We start from the raw sequence: 19,257 nt of genomic DNA, 5'->3' as shown, positions 1-19,257 counted from the left end.
CACTCTCCTAAAGCAAATTACTGACAAGTTGGGTGTGCCCACACCTCATTTTACAGATGCTGAAACTGAGGTGCAGAAAATTAATCATCCAGCCCTGGGTCATCAGACTTCAGTCCCCTGTTCTTCCTACTCTGCCTGTTTGGATTCCATGAAAATTGATACATCTGCATAATTATTTTGGGGACGGGTCTGGAGCATTGGAGGAAAAATTGTCAACTGAGTTCAGCAAAATTACAATAAAATAATAGTTACCCCTAAAGTATTTATGGTTACAAAGAGGATGCTGGGAAATCTATACTCAAGGCTGGAAGTATTCTATATTCTAGTTTACCTAGTAAGAGGACTGTAGAATAGGAAAAGAGAATTGTTGAAGGGAGAAGAAACACTGTCTCCTGCCAGACTGTGGGTGTCCTGACTCAAGAGTCCTGGGTCAGGAAAGTTCACATGTGGACCCCGCCACACAGGTACCACCCTTCGCTTTGTACTTTTAATCACCATCAGCAGTGTCTTGTTTACCAACCAGGATCTCTGGGTTATCTTCTAGATACTTTAGACAATGCACCAAAACCAAGAAATATAGTCCCTGGATCTCAGAAGTCTATGCAAACTTTAGATAACTCAAGCAGGTTTAATTGACATTAAGCCTTTTGTGGTCTCTATTATTAAGGTTATTCTAAAAATTATTCTAATAACTGACAGTGTGTCAGAAAAAAAAAGCCATTATCCATTACCATATGCATCTCCTTTCTCTTAAAAAATATTTTGGTAATTTTATGAAATACAGAATTAAGAATAAAGAGTGAAAAACAGCGTCGTTGGAAATGGTAGTAAGAATTTAAATATAGTAAACCTAAATTTTTGTTCTTTGTTTTCATGATTTTAGAGGTACACATACACAAAATGAGAAATAACCGCTGAATGCAATTAACTGCTCATGAACTACCGTTATAACCTGGGACAAAACCACCCTGCATATACTGATTTCAAAGACATCTCGAATACATCCTAGCTTATCATTACTTCTGATTATTCATTTTCTATTTGTTATTGTAATTTGCAAAAAAATTGTAAAATGTGATGGCTTATGATTTTGTTGGAGAGAGCGTGACCATGTTCTTTCCTCCAAAATTGCAAAATATTTTTATTTTTATGCTTATAAATACCAATTATGATTAATTCAATGTGCTAAATTTCTACATTCTAGTTTCTTCCCACTACATTTGATACATACCTGTCTTTAGTATTTGTCCGTTTGTGAAGCATATTGGGTATGCCAAGAATCACTAGAGCTTAGAGTTCCCGTCTCAGCAGTAACGAACCCGACTAGTATCCATGAGGACACAGGTTTGATCTCTGGCCTTGCTCAGTGGGTTAAAGATCTGGTGGTGCCCATGAGCTGTGGTGAGAGATCACAGACACAGCTCAGATCTGGTGTTGCTGTGGTGTAGGCTGGCACCTGTGGCTTCAAACTGACCCCTAGCTTGGGAACTTCCCTATGCCATGGGTGCAGCCCTAAAAAAAAAAAACAAAAAAAAACATTAGATCATTAGAGCTAAAGAATATTGTCACATGTCCTTTTAGAAAATTAGAATGGTCAGGTTCTTGTCCTCCATGTTTACATGTTGAAATTCACCTGTTTAATAATTAACTATATAAGAGTACCATATGTCTTTTTCATTCTTAAAACTACATTGCTCAACCATTGAGGCTTTTGTTTGAGAAAGTTTACCTAGGGATCATCACACAAAGATTCAGCCTGAGATTTAACTTAGTATATATTTCACTGTCATTAGAGTTCGAAGTGGCCCTGTCTCTTTTTAGTCATCTTCTGAGCTAACAATTTTGAAACATCTTCTTCTATCATATTAATTTTTAAAATTAAAAAAAAATTTACAGCTGCACCTGCATAAAGAAGTTCCCAGGCTAGGGTTTGAATAGGAGCTGTAGCTGAGGCCTGTGCCACAGCCATAGCAACACCAGATCTGAGTCACATTTGTGACCTACACTGCAGCATGAGGCAATGCTAGATGCTTAACCCACTGAGCGGAGCCAGGGATCAAACGTGCATCAATGGACACTATGTTAAGTTCTTAACCCACTGAGCTGCAATGGTTCGGAACTCCTACTTTTACCACTTCTAATCTCTTTGACATTTTGGGGAGAAATTAAAAAAATTCTGAATTCTTTTAAAAAACTAAAAGCAGACTACAAAGTTAAATGTCTCATATTATTCTATACGTCATTGAAAGATAATGCAATCATTTTGGGCAACACAGTAAGAAAACTGGATAATTGTACAATGGTAAATTCATTTAATCACCCTTCAGTGTTCTTGTTGCATCATCTTTGTTAGGTAGTTGTCCAATAAAACTATAATGAAAGCCACATATATAAATTTAAATTTTCTAGTAGGCACATACAATATAAAGAGAAAGGTAAAATTAATTTTAGTAATAGAGTTTTGTAACCTGTAATATCATAATCAACATCAAAATGATCAATGAGCTATTCTATATTCCTTATTTTCATTCTAAGTCTCTGAAATCTAATGTGTATTTTGCATTTCTAGCACTTCTCAGTTTTGGTTAGGTTTAAGGTTCCTTTAGCACTTCTCAATTTTGAATACTCACATTTCAAGTACTCAGTAGTCATATGTAGCTAGTGGCTACCATATTAGCACAGTTTTGGACAATTCCATTCTTTCTTTTTAAAAATTTTAATCATTAGTTTTTTTGATAATTGAATCGATTGAGAAAAAGTAATTTCTAGAATGATAAAAGAAAAAACATCTCAAGATATGGAAAAACAAAATAATTTTCCATACTGCACTTACAAAAGGGTATCACATACCCTCTGATAATCATAAGAAATACATTTTATTTTTTATTTTAAGCAGTTTTGGTATTCTTAGTATTAAATTTAACACAACAAACTGATTTTTTAAAAAATGGGCCAAATATTTCACAAAAGAGATACAGAGATGAAAAATAATCATGAAAAGATGCTTCGCTTAGGTCATTATGTGTAGACCCCACTACACACCTTTTAGAATGGCCAAAATCCAGAACACAGACAACACCAAAGGCTGGTGAGGATGTGGAACAACCGGAATGCTCATTCATCGCTAATGGAAAGGCATGGCCACTTGGGAACACAGTTGGGCAGTTTATTACAAAATTAAGCACATTCTTATACAATTCAGCAATCATGCTCTTTGGTATTTACCCAAAGGAGCTGAAAACTTATGTCCACATGAAAACTGGCACATCGATGTTTATATATAGCAATTTCATTCATAATTGCCAAAACCTAGAAGCAACCAGTATGTCCTTCAAGAGGAAATGATCAAATAAACTCGTATGTCCAGACAATAGAATACTACTTAGGGCTAAACATAAATGAGCTATCAAGCCATAAAAAGATATGAAGGGAGTTCCCGTCGTGGCACAGTGGAAATGAATCCGACTAGGAACCATGAGGTTGTGACTTTGATCTCTGGCCTCGCTCAGTGGGTTAAGGATCCGGCGTTGCCATGAGCTGTGGTGTGGGTTGCAGACGTGGCTCAGATCCCGCATTGCTGTGGCTGTGGCATAGGCCGGCGGCTACAGCTCTGATTAGACCCCTAGCCTGGGAACCTCCATATGCCGCAGGTACGGCCCTAGAAAGACAGAAAAAGCCAAAAAAAGAAAAAAAAAAAAAAAGGACATTCAAATGCATGTGTATTCCTAGGTGAAAGAAGTTCATCTGAAGGTCTGTATGAGTCTAGTTATATGACATTCTGGAAAAGACAAAATTATGGACACAATTTAAAATTGCTGAACAGCAAAAGCTTTTGGCAGGAGTTTTGGTAAGGAAAGGATAAATAGGTGAAACAAAGAATTTTTAGGGCAGTGAAACTACACTTTGTTACACTATAATGGTTTGTCCAAACTCATCATCTGTACAACCCAAGAGTGAACACTAATATAAACTCCAGACTTTGGGTGTTAAAGATGTACCAGTGCAGCTTCCTCAGCTATAACAAATGTAGCACTCTGGTGGGGGAGGTTGATAATGAGGGAGCCTGTACATCTGCGGAGTCCAAGGGAAGCTGGGGAATCTCTGTACTTTCAATTTTTCTTTGAACCCAAAATTTCCTAAGAAAACCTTTTTTTGGATGCACTTCAGAAGACCTCTGAGAATAAAAGTCATGAAATACTAGTAATTAATAAATGACAACTGAGTCCAAAGTTCCCCCATAGTAGATCAAGGATTAACCATTTTCATTGTTTTATCTTTTTCTTTTTCTGGCAGCCATTGTACTGACGATGTCACTTTGGGGATCTCATACCTAAATTTTAAGGGATAAAAATTGGAATCTTTTTGTACCCTTAATTTAAGCTGAATCTACTTTGCCTATAGAAATGCATGTATTAATCATGTGATTATACCTACAAATAGGAAAACACATTAATATTTTTAAACACTATGGAGTTCCCGTTGTGGCTCATCAGAAACAAATCTCACTGCTGTCCATGAGGATGCCAGTTTGATCCCTGGCCTCGCTAAAGGGTTAAGGATCTGGCATTGCCATGAGCTGTGGTGTAGGTCGCAGATGTGGCTCAGATCCCGCGTTGCTGTGGCTGTGGCATAGGCCAGCGGCTACAGCTCCATTCATCCCCTAGCCTGGGAACCTCTATGTGCCATGGATGTGGCCCTAAAAATACAAAAAAAATAAACACTATATGTTATATGTTATTATGTAAAGTTATCTCTATATCTAAGGTAATAAACAGTTTTCATGCCATCTAATATTAGTCCATAAAAAATTCAACCTCTTTAAAAAATTCATTCAACCATTTTGATTGCAGGTATTTTATTGGCTGAATCAATCTATATAACAGAATTTAAAGGGGAACATGGCCAGAGACCACCATCAGTGATGCAGTTCCCGCATACAGCCAGGATAATCTGCATCCCAGCCCCGCAATACTGGGGAGGTCATCGCTGAGCACTAAATTAGACACTGGAAACATCTGCAGTCTAGTCCTTCTTTCAAAGCAAACTCATTCCTACCTCAATCAAATAACATACTACATTTGTGAGTATCTTGTGTACCAAATGAGATATAGCTTCATGGTATTTAGATTGGCTAAAATTAGAAAATAATGACTACTTGTTAGAAGCATCAATAGATAAATCTGTTTCTTTTAGTATCTCTTCCTCTTCTTTGATAAACATAAGGCCAAAGGAGAGACATAAAGACAATCCCCCACACACACATACACACGCACATATCAACACCATTTCTCAATGCATTTTTATTTATTTTTTAATTTTATTGCATGTTCTGACATATGAGTGGCTTGTAGACTTGCCTCTGGCTCACCAAAAGCCCGCTACACAAAATATCAAAAGACAAGCAAATGAAACCCATTACACAAAATATCAAAAAAGCATCACATCTATAAGAAAGAACCTTTCAAAAACATTAATAAAGCATATAAAACATTTGGCATTTACTTAATTTTTACAATTATAAAAATAATAAAAAACAAAAACAAAAACAACCCTTTAACATTCAACATCCCACATACTGTATTTTAGGTGAATATCCTAAACAAAAGGTAAATGGATTTAATGAAGAAAATTCTATTCTCCATTTCCATTTCTAATACATCCAAACAAAAATACATCCATTCTTCAGCTAACTGGATTGAGGCCATAAGAACCCCATTAAGCCCCATAGACTTGTCTGTCCTTAATATTCTTTCACCCCTTATCTTAGATACTCATACACTCTTAAAAACTGCAAGATGCCACCAGGATGTGAGACCAGTAGTTGTGCCTAGCCTTGGCTAATGCCAGACACATGATATACAGTACGAGAATTTCTGAGTCCCTAGTGCCACTTAACAGTGCTGAAATAGCTCAGAAGTCCCAGGTTTATTCAAACACTCAGGACAGTCAAGGGAGAAATTTGCCTTCCCAGCATTGCCAAGGCATGGTTTGCAATCTTCCCCTTAATCAGGTGCTTATTAGCATCTAAGCACAATAAAAATTTGAAATCAAGGACTCACTCTCTTTAACATACAAAATTAAAAAAAAAAAATAAAAAAATTTTTCCCTCCCCCCCATCTTACAGTACCGCATTTTTTTAAATTTGACATTGCAGCCTAAGTGATATAGCCATGAAAATATAAAAACAAACAATAATAATAATAATTAAGTTTCAAACTGTGGTTCTGGAAAACCCGGGATCCCAAGAAGAAAAGAAAAATCAAAACACAAAGTACCACACACGCAAAACTTATATACACTTTTCAGAAGAAACTCATATATATTTCTGGACACATTAGCCCTTTTGCACTTTAAACTTAAAAAAATGGAAGCTTATGTGCAATGATGGCCCTTTACCAGAAGGCATGGCAGGGTTTTAGAGCTCATTAGCATATGTACAAAATATTCATTTTGTTATTTGAAAAAAAAGCTGTTTGCTACAAAGTATGTTTCTAAAAGATGTATGGGAATATTGCCATTCACATGTTTTTGCAAAGTCTGAAGACAAATCTTTGTTTCTGTGGTTCAAGCAATATCTCCAATGGAAGGCTGACTTGACAGGACATTTTTATGTGTCTGCACAGCCCAGAAGACATATGGAAGAGAAATTGGGTTCTCACAGTTACTTTCCAACAAAGTGAAACCATTATTGTTTAAAGAAGAAAACGATGTGGTAATACAATGGATGCTATGGGAAAACTGATCTCATGGTTTTGTATTTTCCAAATCACTATTCTTATTTTAAACCTTACAGAGAGAACAATAAACCAGTCTTTATGTGCAGAATTTTACAGAACAGGAGAGCTATTAAAAGAAACCTTTACCAAATGATAGTATTTATGGGTCAAAGAGTCTCCTAAGTATTTTAATTTAGAGTTCACTGAGATCTCTCACTGTCTAGAGATTTACCAATTAAATAACTGTATATTTCCTGTTTTTTTCCTGGATATCCTTAACAGACATTATAGCTTTACTGCACGACTAGACAGAGGGCATTCATCCCAATCAAATCAACCTTAATTCTCTCTTGGGTAGCAAATGTGTGATCAAGTTAATCAATCTAGTGAAATTCAGTATTGGCTGCAAATGCTCTGTCAATAAATACTAAGAGTTAAAGAGCCTGGTATTAAATTTGAGGAGACTGCAGATAGAACCAGACACGTGATACCAGCTGCTTTTGAACTGGCTGCTATGACTTTTTAAGACCCTTAGCCGTGATTCATGTTCCCCAATTCCAACCAAAAGCAACAGAGGATATTTCCTTTCCTCTGGTGAGTGGTGGTGTGAATACTGATTTCTAATTAGATTCAATTAACTCAAAAGTCAACCCCCATCAGCAGTAGGGATAGCAGTAACATAAAATATAGCCACATAGAGTACACATATGCGTCCAGTTGCATCCATATGATAAGTATACATATGCGCACAGTCTTACCCACATAAATACAAGTGGATCCAAAGGTTTGACAGGGCATGTATTTAGCAACAAAGAAACCAAAGGGACTTACATGTCACTGTCACTCACAGGTACTATCAAGATCTGGATCCCCATTACTAGACATGGCAGGCATTGAGAGAAGGGGTATATAGATAAACCACCCAAAACAATGAAAAGAAAAAAGTCGTTAAGTGCAACTCCATTTTTTGTCTTTAAATTACATTTTAAACAATACTAAATGCCCCCCACCCAAAATATATATACTGTATATTTATATATTTATATATATAGTCTCAGACTATAAGGGTGAAAATGCTTTATAAAAGTCAACAAGAGATCTCTTCAGCTTAAGGAGATACCCACTGCTTGTTTGCTCACTTCCTCCTAGCTATGCCAATTTCAGTCCTGCAAGCAAGAGATTTGAAGGCTCAAAGCCAGAATCAGAATCAGATGGCAGGTCAGACATTAGGTTAAAGGTCATCTCTTACTTCTCTTTGCCTTAATAAACCAGACTGAAAAGAGGAAGGAGAGGAGCCGGGGAGAGTGCTTGGCAGGTCGAGCAGTAGTGCCTTATACGGGGCTGGGCAGATGGGCACAGCTGGCACAGCCATGCTCACTCTCCCTCCTCTTTGATCCGCTGTTGCTTGTTGCGACGAGCATCCATGTCGAAGTTGAAGTCATTCCACTCATCACGGGGTGGGAAGGAGATGGTCTGGCGGAGGGTGAAGCGCACAGCGTCAATGACACGTTCACCCCGGGTCTCACTGGAGCCCACGCTGACTGTGGAGGCACCACTTGGGGTCCGCAGGAGGTGGGGAGGGGAGGAGAAGTCATGGAGCTGCCGGTGGTCCAGGATGCCCTTCCAGATGGCATGTCGGAACTGCTCAGGGATTTTTAGACTTGCCAAATCCTGTGCAATAGGGAAGGGAATCAGGGAGAATTAGGACAAAGAGACTAAGTGACATTTAGCCCACACCATTCTGTCATTCCCCAATGTTCTGCCTTAAACCGATCCTCATTTATTGAATGAGGAAATTGGAAATAAAATTAGCTCTTTAATAATTGGTATGACATGTAACTGAGTACAGAGGTACAGCCTTGAGGTGCCATCTCTTCTTGTAGATAACATTTTACTTATTCCCTACTGGTCTCAGCTTCTTCATGGACAAAACAGAGACAGTATTTAGATCAGAGAACAAAAATCCTGGAGTTCCCATCGTGGCTCAGCAGAAACAAATCTGACTAGTATCCATGAGGATGCAGGTTCCATCCCTGGCCTTGCTCAGTGTTAAGGATCCAGCATTGCTATGAGCCGTGGTGTAGGTCACAGATGCAGCTCAGATCCCGCGTGTAGGCTGTGGTGTAGGCTGCCAGCTTTAGCTCCAATTTGACCCCAACCTGGGAACTTCGATATGCCGCAGGTGCGGCCCTAAAAAGACAAAAAAAAAAAAAAGAGCAAAAATCCCCAAACAAAAATACATCATAAATACAACTTTCAAATCTACCTGGCTCTAGCCAGTAGAATGTATATTAATAGAATGTTACAGCTTCTCAACGGAGGAGATGGGGGGAAAAAAGATTACTAACAGATAGTGAACACGTTCTGTGTGCCAGGCATTGAACTAATTGTTTTTATTCATGATCCAACTTAACGCTGAGATTAGTGATAGATATTATTACCCTATTTTATAGACAGAAAAGCTGAAGGTCAGAGAGGTCAATAATTCTAAAGTTACACAACTGAGTGAATGTGCTGAGGATGCAGGACAGCCTGCCCTCTTGGCCAAAAGATCTTTTGGTGTTTGGACAAATCAGGGTATCAAAATGCAGAGGGTGTATCCACATTCTATGGATGGGGTAGAAGGCATTCCTACAAAGATGGCTGATCTTAACTAACTGTGGTGGCATCTCCGTTTTGATCTTCATTAGCTCTTGACAAGCTTCTTGTAGTGATGGCTCGCCTCTTTTTATGAAGCAGCATGGTAGCTGGAAAGCACATTGTGTTTAGAGTCAGAAGACCCTGGTAGATGTTTTTATTCCACCACTGACTGCCTCTAGACTTTCATGAAGTCACTATTTTCTACTGGCCTCAGTTCCCTCACTGATAAAATGGGATACAAATTCCTTTTTTTAGGTCAATGCGTATTGTGGACTCATACACAAATGTGCACATGAGAGTATTCTGCAAATTATAAAGGATACTATGTGAACCTAAATCATTTGTATTATTACTATGTTATACCATTATTAACCCATGTGTGCATTTTAGAGGAAATACTTAGGAAAACTCTCAAATTTAATCACATTCCTTTTCCAGGAAGGTATGGGAAATAACTGCAACTGGTGTTGAGAGACAAGCTGAAAAGGAGGTGTCTATTTCCAGTGATGAAGAGGAAGAAGCTAAGATAAGGATGTAGAAATTACAAAGCCTCTCAATATTTCCCAGTTTATAAACACGCAGTATGGGGACTCCAACTGCCTGTTCAAGCCGAGGAATACTATAATTATAAAGAAGGTAATCCACAAATAGGTAGGCGAGCATAGCTCTTTATGCTGCTGGAACGCCCCATCAATCCCAAACTCTTTGTCAACTAGGCTCCATTCATTTGCATGCCTCTCTGTATAGATTTTAACTAATACTCACAGGTGAGAAAGCTGTGGCCCACAGCCTGGCACAGGACCTTGCCAATGCCAGCAGAGATGGGCTGTGGAGAACATCAGCAGTCCTAATGGCCAACGGAACATCTTGACACAGTCCCCAGCAGGGACAAATGAGCAAGGGGAAGGTGTAACTTTAAAAATATAGGGAGGGGATAATTTCACCATGTAAGGCTCTTAAACACAGGGCAACACACACTGTCTTGGATCACACTGTCTTTGATGGATGGACATCATTGAGAAGTGCCCTGAAACCTGTTGGAAAGCACTTCTAAAGCTTTCTCTGTAGCTTTTACTAAGAATTCCTTCTATCAGGGAGCAGCAGTCAGGGCTGATTTAGTGGGTGGAGAGGGCTAAGCATAGGGGCAGCACAGCATACACCTGTCACCATGGGCCTGGGGTATTCTCACAGTGCCCGGATGTCTCTAGCATCGGTGCTCAAGGGGGTGGGGGTGGGTGGGGAAAGAAGTCCCAGTTACAGAAGCAGTTGGAGAGACAGAGAGTATCTTATTCCACCAGCCTAAAGGGCCCTCTGGAAGCGGGATGAGAGGATAGTAAACCCAAAGAAAGAGCAGGAAGAGCAGCCTGGAAGGAAACCCCAATTGCCATAAACCAGGACAATATGAGCTCCCACTCATGTGAGCAGTGGTTCCAGAAGTGCTGTAGGAAGCAAGAAAAAGTCCCCTCCCATCCAGCTTGCTCCAAAGACTATCAAAGCCAGAAGGGAATGATTTTTGAACCCGATTAACTGAGGCCCAGAGAAGCAAAGTGATAACCCCAAGCTTTTCATTCCCACTAAAAAGCATGGTTGGGACCTGAACCCATGACTGGTGATCTTTCCCAGTCATCAGGGATGGCTGTGCCCTATTCTGATAGAACTGGCCATGAATGAACATATGGTTCTAATTGAGAGGCACAGCTCAATCCCCCCTGTAATGTCCTACTTAGGAGTGGCAGAAGAGACCAGAAGCTTATACTTCAGGGTTCTATTCCTGGTGCTGTCCTCAACTCAGCCATGCAAATGATTATACTGTCTCCCCAGATTTCAACATGAGAATCCCATCACCTGCTTCCTGCCATCGTCCCTGGGGATCTTATGCCAATTCATGAGAACACCCAAAAAGTCATCTAAATTCTACAGAGAACATACATTCCTTGAAGGGGGGTGTCCTCTCTCCCACTCTACCTATACGATACATGCAATAAACCACTGTTAATCAGATATGCTGAGGAGCACTGAGCTTCAGGGAATCTTTCTAATATGGTTATGGGTTCCAACAAAATTAAGGATTCGGGGTAGGACAAAAAACAGAGGGGATTCAACTAAAAGGTGGATGTCACCAGAGGGAGGAAATTAAGAAACACAACTCAAGAGAAAAGTCTAACAGTTACTTACATCCATGGAGTAATGCTCAATCTGATAGATGGTGGTCAGCCCCTGGGTCGTGAAATAGTCCAGACATGATGAACAGCCCAACCTCGCTAAGAAACTGCAGAGGGAGGAGGGAAGAGGAAGGAGGAAACAGAAAAAGAAAGTTCACCCCAACTGCATTGGCAAGATAAAGGAAAACCCAACATTTTGCCCTGGGAAGCCCTACAGAAGAGACTAGGGGCAGATAAAATATATATGGGGCCTTGGATTTGAGGTTTGGGGATGATTAGTGACATGAACTTTAGGTCTGTAGAAATTTCAATCAAGTGTTCAAGGATTCCTGCAGAGCAGTGATTTTCAAATGGTGATTGATGGAATTGTAGGCATTCCATAGAAATGCTTTAGGAGCCATTGCAGGGGGTGAAAGGAAGGAGTCCAGCGCTCAGGTTTCCAGCCCTCTTGCCTCCTAGCTCTTCACTTCAAAAAGAGCACCTCTACTTTGTTTGCATTTGGGGTTGCTGAGAGTGGTTTATGTGGCTAGGAAAAAAAATTGTAGGCCACTATACTAAAAATTGTAGCATGCCATTCACGCTTTTTGATTTATGTCCTCTTCAAAATGCAGACACCCTTCGTTTTGGTTTTGGTTTCAGATCGATGATGCCACTGCCATCACAGAGCCAGACAGTGGAGGGGATAAGCCAGGCACTTTGTCATCTCTCTGACTGACACTGCTAGTCCCAGAGCATCAGTCACATGGGAAACAACACATATGATTCCAGCAGCCAAATGAAAAAATCATTCTGCATATGAAGCAGGAACAGACTGATGGGCATTAGGTATGGGATCCAGGCATCTACTCTGCCCTCTGTAGGAGACAGGATTTTTCCAGGCTTTATGCCTTCCTTTCTTTTGGCTATCTGAACTCCTTTTCCTAGAAGGTACCACACTCTCATGAGACAAAGCAGAAGAGGCCATCAGGTTCTTGAAATTCTATCTTTTTGCTAATATTAGAACTTTTTTGTGGCCATCTGACTTCAAAACAAGGAGCCCGTGGCTGTTGAGAGCTATGAGGCCTAGAGAGCAGGAAAGGGAGCGAGATAGCAAGTTTACTGCCCTTTTGGGAACCCCAGCCCTGAGCACCAATTTGAAGGCTGCAACTGACTGTAAAAATGTGACAGAAGAGGAGGGGAGTAAGTGAAAATGGGGGAAACAGGCATGAAAAATTCTATGCCTATCAACTCACATTTTCACTTTTCCCCATGCTGATTATTGTGGTTTTCTTTGATTCAACAGTGCTGATGACTCCATAAATCACAGATAATAGTGGCTGAACTTCAACCATAGGGTTGCTTTCTTTCTTTCCAACTGTGCTGTTAACTTTGACAGTGTCCACCCTCCACCACCCAGAGATACTTAGGACAGGCCCCCAAGGGCACATGCTGTGGACTCACCTGACAAGGCTGCAATCTGTGGGGTACGGAGGTGGGGGGGTGCAGTGGGAGGTGGATGGCATGGAGAGTGGGGGAGGGAGGGCCTGGGTGGGGCTGAGTCCATTCATGTCTCCAGCCATTGGCATGTGGGTGCCCATCATAGGAACTGAACAGAAGCAGGAGGAACAGAGAGGGTTACTGCCATCATCATGTACCAGCATCCCAGTGGTCCATCTGGCCTAGTTTCATGTTACCAAGGGCCTGATCTACCAACCTTCCTTTTCAGTCTTATCTCTTACCACGCCCCTTTCAATGCCCTATGTCTCATCAAGCAGAATAATCACCAAACTAACTACATGTTTCTCGACCCCGGTATATTCTTTTGGGACAATCTCTTCCCACTTTGTTCTCCGTTTTTAATCCTCTGTCCCAAATGCCCGCTGCTCCTAATGTTAATATAGTCCTCCTTGTATTTGCCTTCATGGATTAGATTTCTGCCTCCCTCACCAGATTCATCTCCTCAAGCATGGAGATTAGACCCAAGCACAGTGCCTTGCACAGAGCAGATGCTCAGGAAATACTGGTTCAGTGAAAAAAGGAACATATCTGTGAGTAAGAGAGGGGCATTTGAAATACTGGTTTGGAAATGGAATGGTTTACTGCAATATTTATAGGGAACAAAAGGCCTCAAAAGGAAGGATGCAATGAAAGACAGTGGCTCTTTCCTCTGGTCCATTTCAGAATGGTATTTGGGAACACCACCAACTCTGGTTGATTTCTTACTAAACCATAAGCTGTAAACACCTCCTGATAGGGAAGAAAGCTCAATACCAATAATGTTTATAAACTAAATGTTGTCTTCAGGTTTAAAAAAAAAAAGCAAAATAACATATCTACAAAAAGATGAATGTAATTGGCTTCTACTTTAGTGAATAGTAGTATGCCGAAGGGGAAAGGCCTTTGCCACCAACTAGTCAGCCAAAGAGCACAGGCCCAGCATAGCTCATTGGCTTCCTCTCTGATGTTCCTGATGCCATCAGAGGAAAATTATGGAACATGAATAAGAAAAAGGAGGCAAACTGTTAACACAAATGTGAAGGATCCACCACCCATTATTTTGTCATCTCAAGAAAAAGCTGAGGACTCTAAGATGTCACTAGAAAGAAAATAAAAAATAAATGGTCCCTTTTCCTTTTACTGTCCAAGTAGCAGAGCTTTCAAGGGGTCAGTTTTGGAGCCTTAGGATGCACTTGTCACTAGTGAGAGGCCAGTTCTGGCTCTAATGTCTTTGTTGCCACACCAGACGACCATAACTCTTATCTCATTAAAATCTGAGCATATGCTATCAGAACCAGAGAGAGTCATAATCCTAGCCTGCCTTAACATCCTTATGAAAACCCAGTCTTTCAAGGCAACAGTGAAATGCAAGTTTAAAGGCTGGTTCAAAATAATGAAGGATTTGAAAGGACAAGATTTAGGCAGTGTTTTATGAGGGTGATTACAGGATACAAGGACAGTACTTAGGCTTCTGCATCCCTTCTACATTTTGACCATCCCTCTGTATTTTCACCATCCTTTTTTCTTTCAAGTTTGGTTATCTACTTTGACTCTTTTGCTGGATTAAATTCTAGTGGACAAGCTAATTTTATTTGCAGCAAATACATGCAACAATCATCATTAGTTTCAAGGCCCAATTCTCACATTATCTCTTATAGTTATACTTAGTTGATATAAGGAATATGTGTGTGAATAAATAAAAGGGAGACTCCTTTCCCCAGGTCAGTTATTTAATAACTGTGTATAGGATGGAGTAGATGAGCTGAAAAGGCCAAGACTGTAGAGACAGAGAATCATAAAAGGCTAAATGTACAGAGTGATCATTTTAAGAATGGAAAACTGAGTATCAGAGCAGAGATGTTACTTGTCCAGAGATACACAGCTAATATTGCCATAGAGTCCAGACTATAATCTATCCCTCTAGATTTTAAGTTCATCACACTATGCTACTTCCCACAAGCTGGACACATCTTCCTTTGGTTATCTCAAAGAAGGCAGAAGGTGGGTTCCCATCCAGGTTGGCAGGAAGTGGGGTTTCCACAGGGATCTTCATCCCTAATAAAGCAAGAGCCTGCTCCATCTCTACCAGTGTGTTTTGTAATAAACCATGCATCTTAAAAGTGAGAAAAAGTTCACCATGAGAAACTTAAGCCACTCAACTTTAATCTGGTCTGTCCCAGTCTGCCTCTCACGTAACTAAAGAGCAAGCCTTTCCTCCAGCCCAGGGGCAGATCTTCCCCTACACTAGCCCTGCTGGTCCTTCAGTTGCAGCTAAAGGGAGATGCTCTTACTGTTGGCTCCCATGCCATCAGGAATGGTGGTGGGAGTGAGGGCGTTGCGCTGCTGAGGGTTGATAAGCTGGCTCACGGAAGGCAGCTTGTTCATGCTGTTCATTTTGTTCAGAGGTGGGGAGCTGTTACCGTAGGAAGACTGAGACTGCATCGAGGTCCTGGGAACACAAACATGGGAACGATGGTGAGCATGGGGCTTTGAAGAGTAGGGACTGGTTGTTTCCTACGGGTCTCAGATGAAAACATGGCCTCTACTGTACACTTGCAAAAGTATTCCTCCAGAACAATGACAAGAAGTTATTTGTCTTTCTATCCGAAAACCTTTCCTGTCTTGGGAGGGATCATAGGCTATCATCAAATCATATTTTCCCTCCATGTGTAGAGGACAAAGCTGTCTTCCTAAAGCATCTCCTTTGTCAGAGGGACAATCATGGCCTCCTCTTTTGCCCTCTATTGTTTTCTCCATCCTTTTCCCCTCGCTCACCCCTTAACTCTAACAAGTTTGAAAATCAACAAGGGAAAAGAACTGAGTGAAGAACCAAAGGCTTATGAAAGACATGGAGATACCAAGGTTAAATGGCAGCTGAGGTATTTCATCTGTAGCTTCCTAGGCCATTTGAGATATGCAGAAATTAACTGCAAGGCCAATCAAATAGGGCAAATAGAAGCACACCCTACCAGCATGTGGAGGCCTCAACACAGAAACATGCTTCCTTAGCTTAGATGTTCATGGGCCATGAGAGAGCCCATCAGAATGCCAATGGTCTCTATACACAAAGGGGAATCCTTGGAGCCCAAACAACTGTTCCGTTCACAAATCTTTGGAAAGACAAAGGAAAAAAAATATCAATTTCCATTTAGCATAACTTCAATTTGGAAACTTGGCAGAATTGATTTTTCATACCATGCACTGTAGTACACACAATATTCCCTACTCAACTGCCAATCTTGACTTTTTCTTTGAATATAGAACAAGGGACATCTACTAGGGAATTAGGCGAGAATACAGAGTCAGAGAATCAATGTTTACCTCTTCCTCTAGCATATATTAGAAAGCTATAGGTCCCTGTGCAAGGCAGTAAACATCCTTCACTAGAAAACTATATAAACTAAATATATATAATTTAGCTTATGAAGTATGTGTGTGTATATATATGTATATACTTACTTATGTGTACACATGTATATGTATATGTATACATACACACTTACTGCATGAGTTAGATACTACAGGCAGGAAAACTGATAAGAAATGGTCCCATCTCTGAGAAACTTATAGAGGAGTTCCCATTGTGACTCAGCAGTAAGGAACCTGATTAGGGTTGATAAGCTGGCTCACGGAAGGCAGCTTGTTCATGCTGTTCATGAAGATGCAGGTTCCATCCCTGGCCTTGCTCAGTGGGTTAAGTATCCAGTGTTGCCAAGAGCTGTGGTGTAGGTCACAGATGTGGCTCAGATCCTATGTTGCTGTGGCTGCAGCTGCAAATTAACTCCTTGACCCCTAGCCTGGGAAGCTGCATATGCCACACATGCAGCCACATGTGTGGCATATGGAAAAAGGAAAAAAAAAAAAAAGAGAGAGAGATAGAGAGAAGAAAGAGAGAAACCCATAGAGTAGTGGATATACGGAGAAAATAATCCAACCTACCTTGTAGGGATATGGTAAGAACTGAAAAAGATAAGGAAGAACTGTATACACTATACGACATTTATAGTTAAAATTATCGTGACCACAGAATGAGGATGGGGCTGAACACGTAAAAGGTGGAAAGTGCCTCTTTTACCCTCCTGAAATATAATGTATTTTCTTTCTTTCTTTCTTTTTTTGTCTTTTCTAGGGCCGCACCCACGGTATATGGAGGTTCCAGGCTAGGGGTCTAATCAGAGCTGTAGCTGCTGGCCTTTGCTACAACCACAGCAACACCACAGCAATGCGGGACCTGAACCGCGTCTGTAGCCTACACCACAGCTCATGGCAACACCGGATCCTTAACCCACTGAGCAAGGCCAGGGATCGAACCCGCAACCTCATGGTTCCTAGTCGGATTTGTTAACCACTGAGCCATGACGGGAACTCCTGTATTTTGTTTCTTTTTGCCTCCTTCCTGCTGCAGCCATATTTATATTAGAGAAGAGAGAAAAAGTGTTTGAGTTTTATCTGTGTATGTATCAGATTTAGAAGGCTCTGTAAATGAATCCAAGTTCCAAGCAAAGAAAGCAGAACATTGTTTGAAAAAATAAAAAGTGGCTCTAACACTTGAGTGCTATAGCAGTATTAGGCTTGAAGCCAGCCCTCTGCATTCTCCATAACTACACAGAGGGGAAGGCTCCATTCCACTCCACATTCCATTTCTTCTCAGTGAAGAGTCAGTTAGAGGAATTCAAACAATAGGCTGTATGCAAATCTGCATAAATTACATGACAATTAATACACAATTAACAATTCAGCCTCATTTTAAAATGCCTGCCTTTAAAATAGGAGGGCACTGATTTTTCACTGAGTCCTTTTCCAAATCACAAGTTTTGATCCATGTTGTATAAACATGTACTTATATAACAAACTCTCCCAACTCAAGGTTTTTCAGGTTACCAAGCTCTCCTTCATCCATCCATTTTCTGAATGACTCACATTTCAGTGGATGAGGACACAGGATGGCAGGGTAGGGATGGGCAGAAATGATTATGCCTGTTGCACAGATGGGTAATTAAATGACTCTAAGGAAAAACATGCCCAGGTCACAGTTTACTAAATGTTGAGAGGTTTCCTGGCTCCTATTCCAAGAGTTTTTCTTTTCATTCTGTGGTAGCTTCCCAGAAATAAGACTGCGGAATGTAATAGGTTACATAATCAAGAAATGGGTGAGGAGTTCCCATCATGGTGCAGCAGAAATGAATGTGACAAGGAACCATGAGGTTGTGGGTTCCATCCCTGGCCTTGCTCAGTGGGTTAAGGATCTGGCGTTGCTGTGAACTCTGGTGTGGGTTGCAGACATGGCTCAGATCTGATGTTGCTGTGGTTGTGGCATAGGCAGGCAGCTGTAGCTCCTATTGGACCCTCTAGCCTGAGAACCTCCATATGCCATGGGTGCAGCCCTAAGAACAAAAAAAAAAGAAATGAGAGAAGTGGTGAGAGAAACATGGGAGTGCAAGATACAGCAGGAAACAAGGGATATAGTAAAAGGGGTGCCATCTGTCCTCAAATTTACTCCACCCCTGTGTAGAAGACTTATTTAAGGCAGCAAGCACATCTGAATATACTTTCAGAACATCCGTAAGTCCATATAGAAATGCAGAAAAGCACAGGGCAAGGTGACCAAGAGAAGCTTTGCCAGGTGCTTCTTCCTCTATTTTTGCCTACCACAAAGTGAAAAAGATACCAGGTTGCCCACACTCCAGAAGCAGACTGGTCCTCCGTAACTTAAAGAAGTATCTACCCAACTCTTTCATCCTCCCAAATCAGTTAAATGTACAGCAAGAGCTAATGGACGCATTGCTTGAACCATTAATGTCCATTATCAGGAAAATTAAAATGCATTTAAAAGTTCTGAATTTTCCCTAGACTTCAAATATAGTGAATGTCTTCTTCCAAATCCTGTTAAATTTCTTCTGTTCCTTTTTTGTTTTTGTTTTTTTATGGCCTTACCCACAGCACATGGAAGTTCCCAGGGCAGGGACTGAATCTGAACTTAGCTGCAGCTGGGACCTTACACTGCAGCCGCCACAAAGCCAGATTCTTTAATCCACTGTGTCGACTGGGGATTGAACCCATACCTCCACAGCAACCCAAACCACTGCAGTCAGGTTCTTAACCCATTGAGCTGCAGCAGGAACTCTTGTCTTTACTATTCACTATTTTATTAGTTCATTTATTAAAGCCATCTAAACTATTTTTGAGGAAGGCAAGTCATAAACCAAAGATGAATAAAGAAGAAACAAGAATTCTGGAGCCCATCATAATACCTGAGTTCACAT

The 19,257-nt window shown here is 40.6% G+C and overlaps 1 protein-coding gene across 7 annotated transcripts in view; it reads right to left on the bottom strand.

Annotated features, from left to right (window-relative positions):
* Positions 5,277-19,257, bottom strand: part of TP63 (tumor protein p63) — a 231,093-nt gene continuing 217,112 nt past the window's right edge. For 6 of the 7 annotated variants that reach the window (XM_021070042.1, XM_021070044.1, XM_021070041.1 and 3 more), the window contains 4 exons: positions 15,286-15,443; positions 12,959-13,103; positions 11,532-11,625; positions 5,277-8,387 (listed from right to left, as the gene is read on the bottom strand). In XM_021070042.1, the coding sequence (XP_020925701.1) occupies positions 8,091-8,387; positions 11,532-11,625; positions 12,959-13,103; positions 15,286-15,443 (694 nt within the window). In that variant the 3' untranslated portion in view covers positions 5,277-8,090. The remainder of the gene's footprint in view (positions 8,388-11,531; positions 11,626-12,958; positions 13,104-15,285; positions 15,444-19,257) is intronic. The other variant, XM_021070047.1, reaches the window with a different exon arrangement.

This window comes from Sus scrofa, chromosome 13, assembly GCF_000003025.6.
Source record: "Sus scrofa isolate TJ Tabasco breed Duroc chromosome 13, Sscrofa11.1, whole genome shotgun sequence".
NCBI classification, from domain to species: domain Eukaryota; kingdom Metazoa; phylum Chordata; class Mammalia; order Artiodactyla; family Suidae; genus Sus; species Sus scrofa.
The sequence above is the reverse complement of the archived record's forward strand: the minus strand, read 5'-3'. Positions and strand labels throughout refer to the sequence as shown.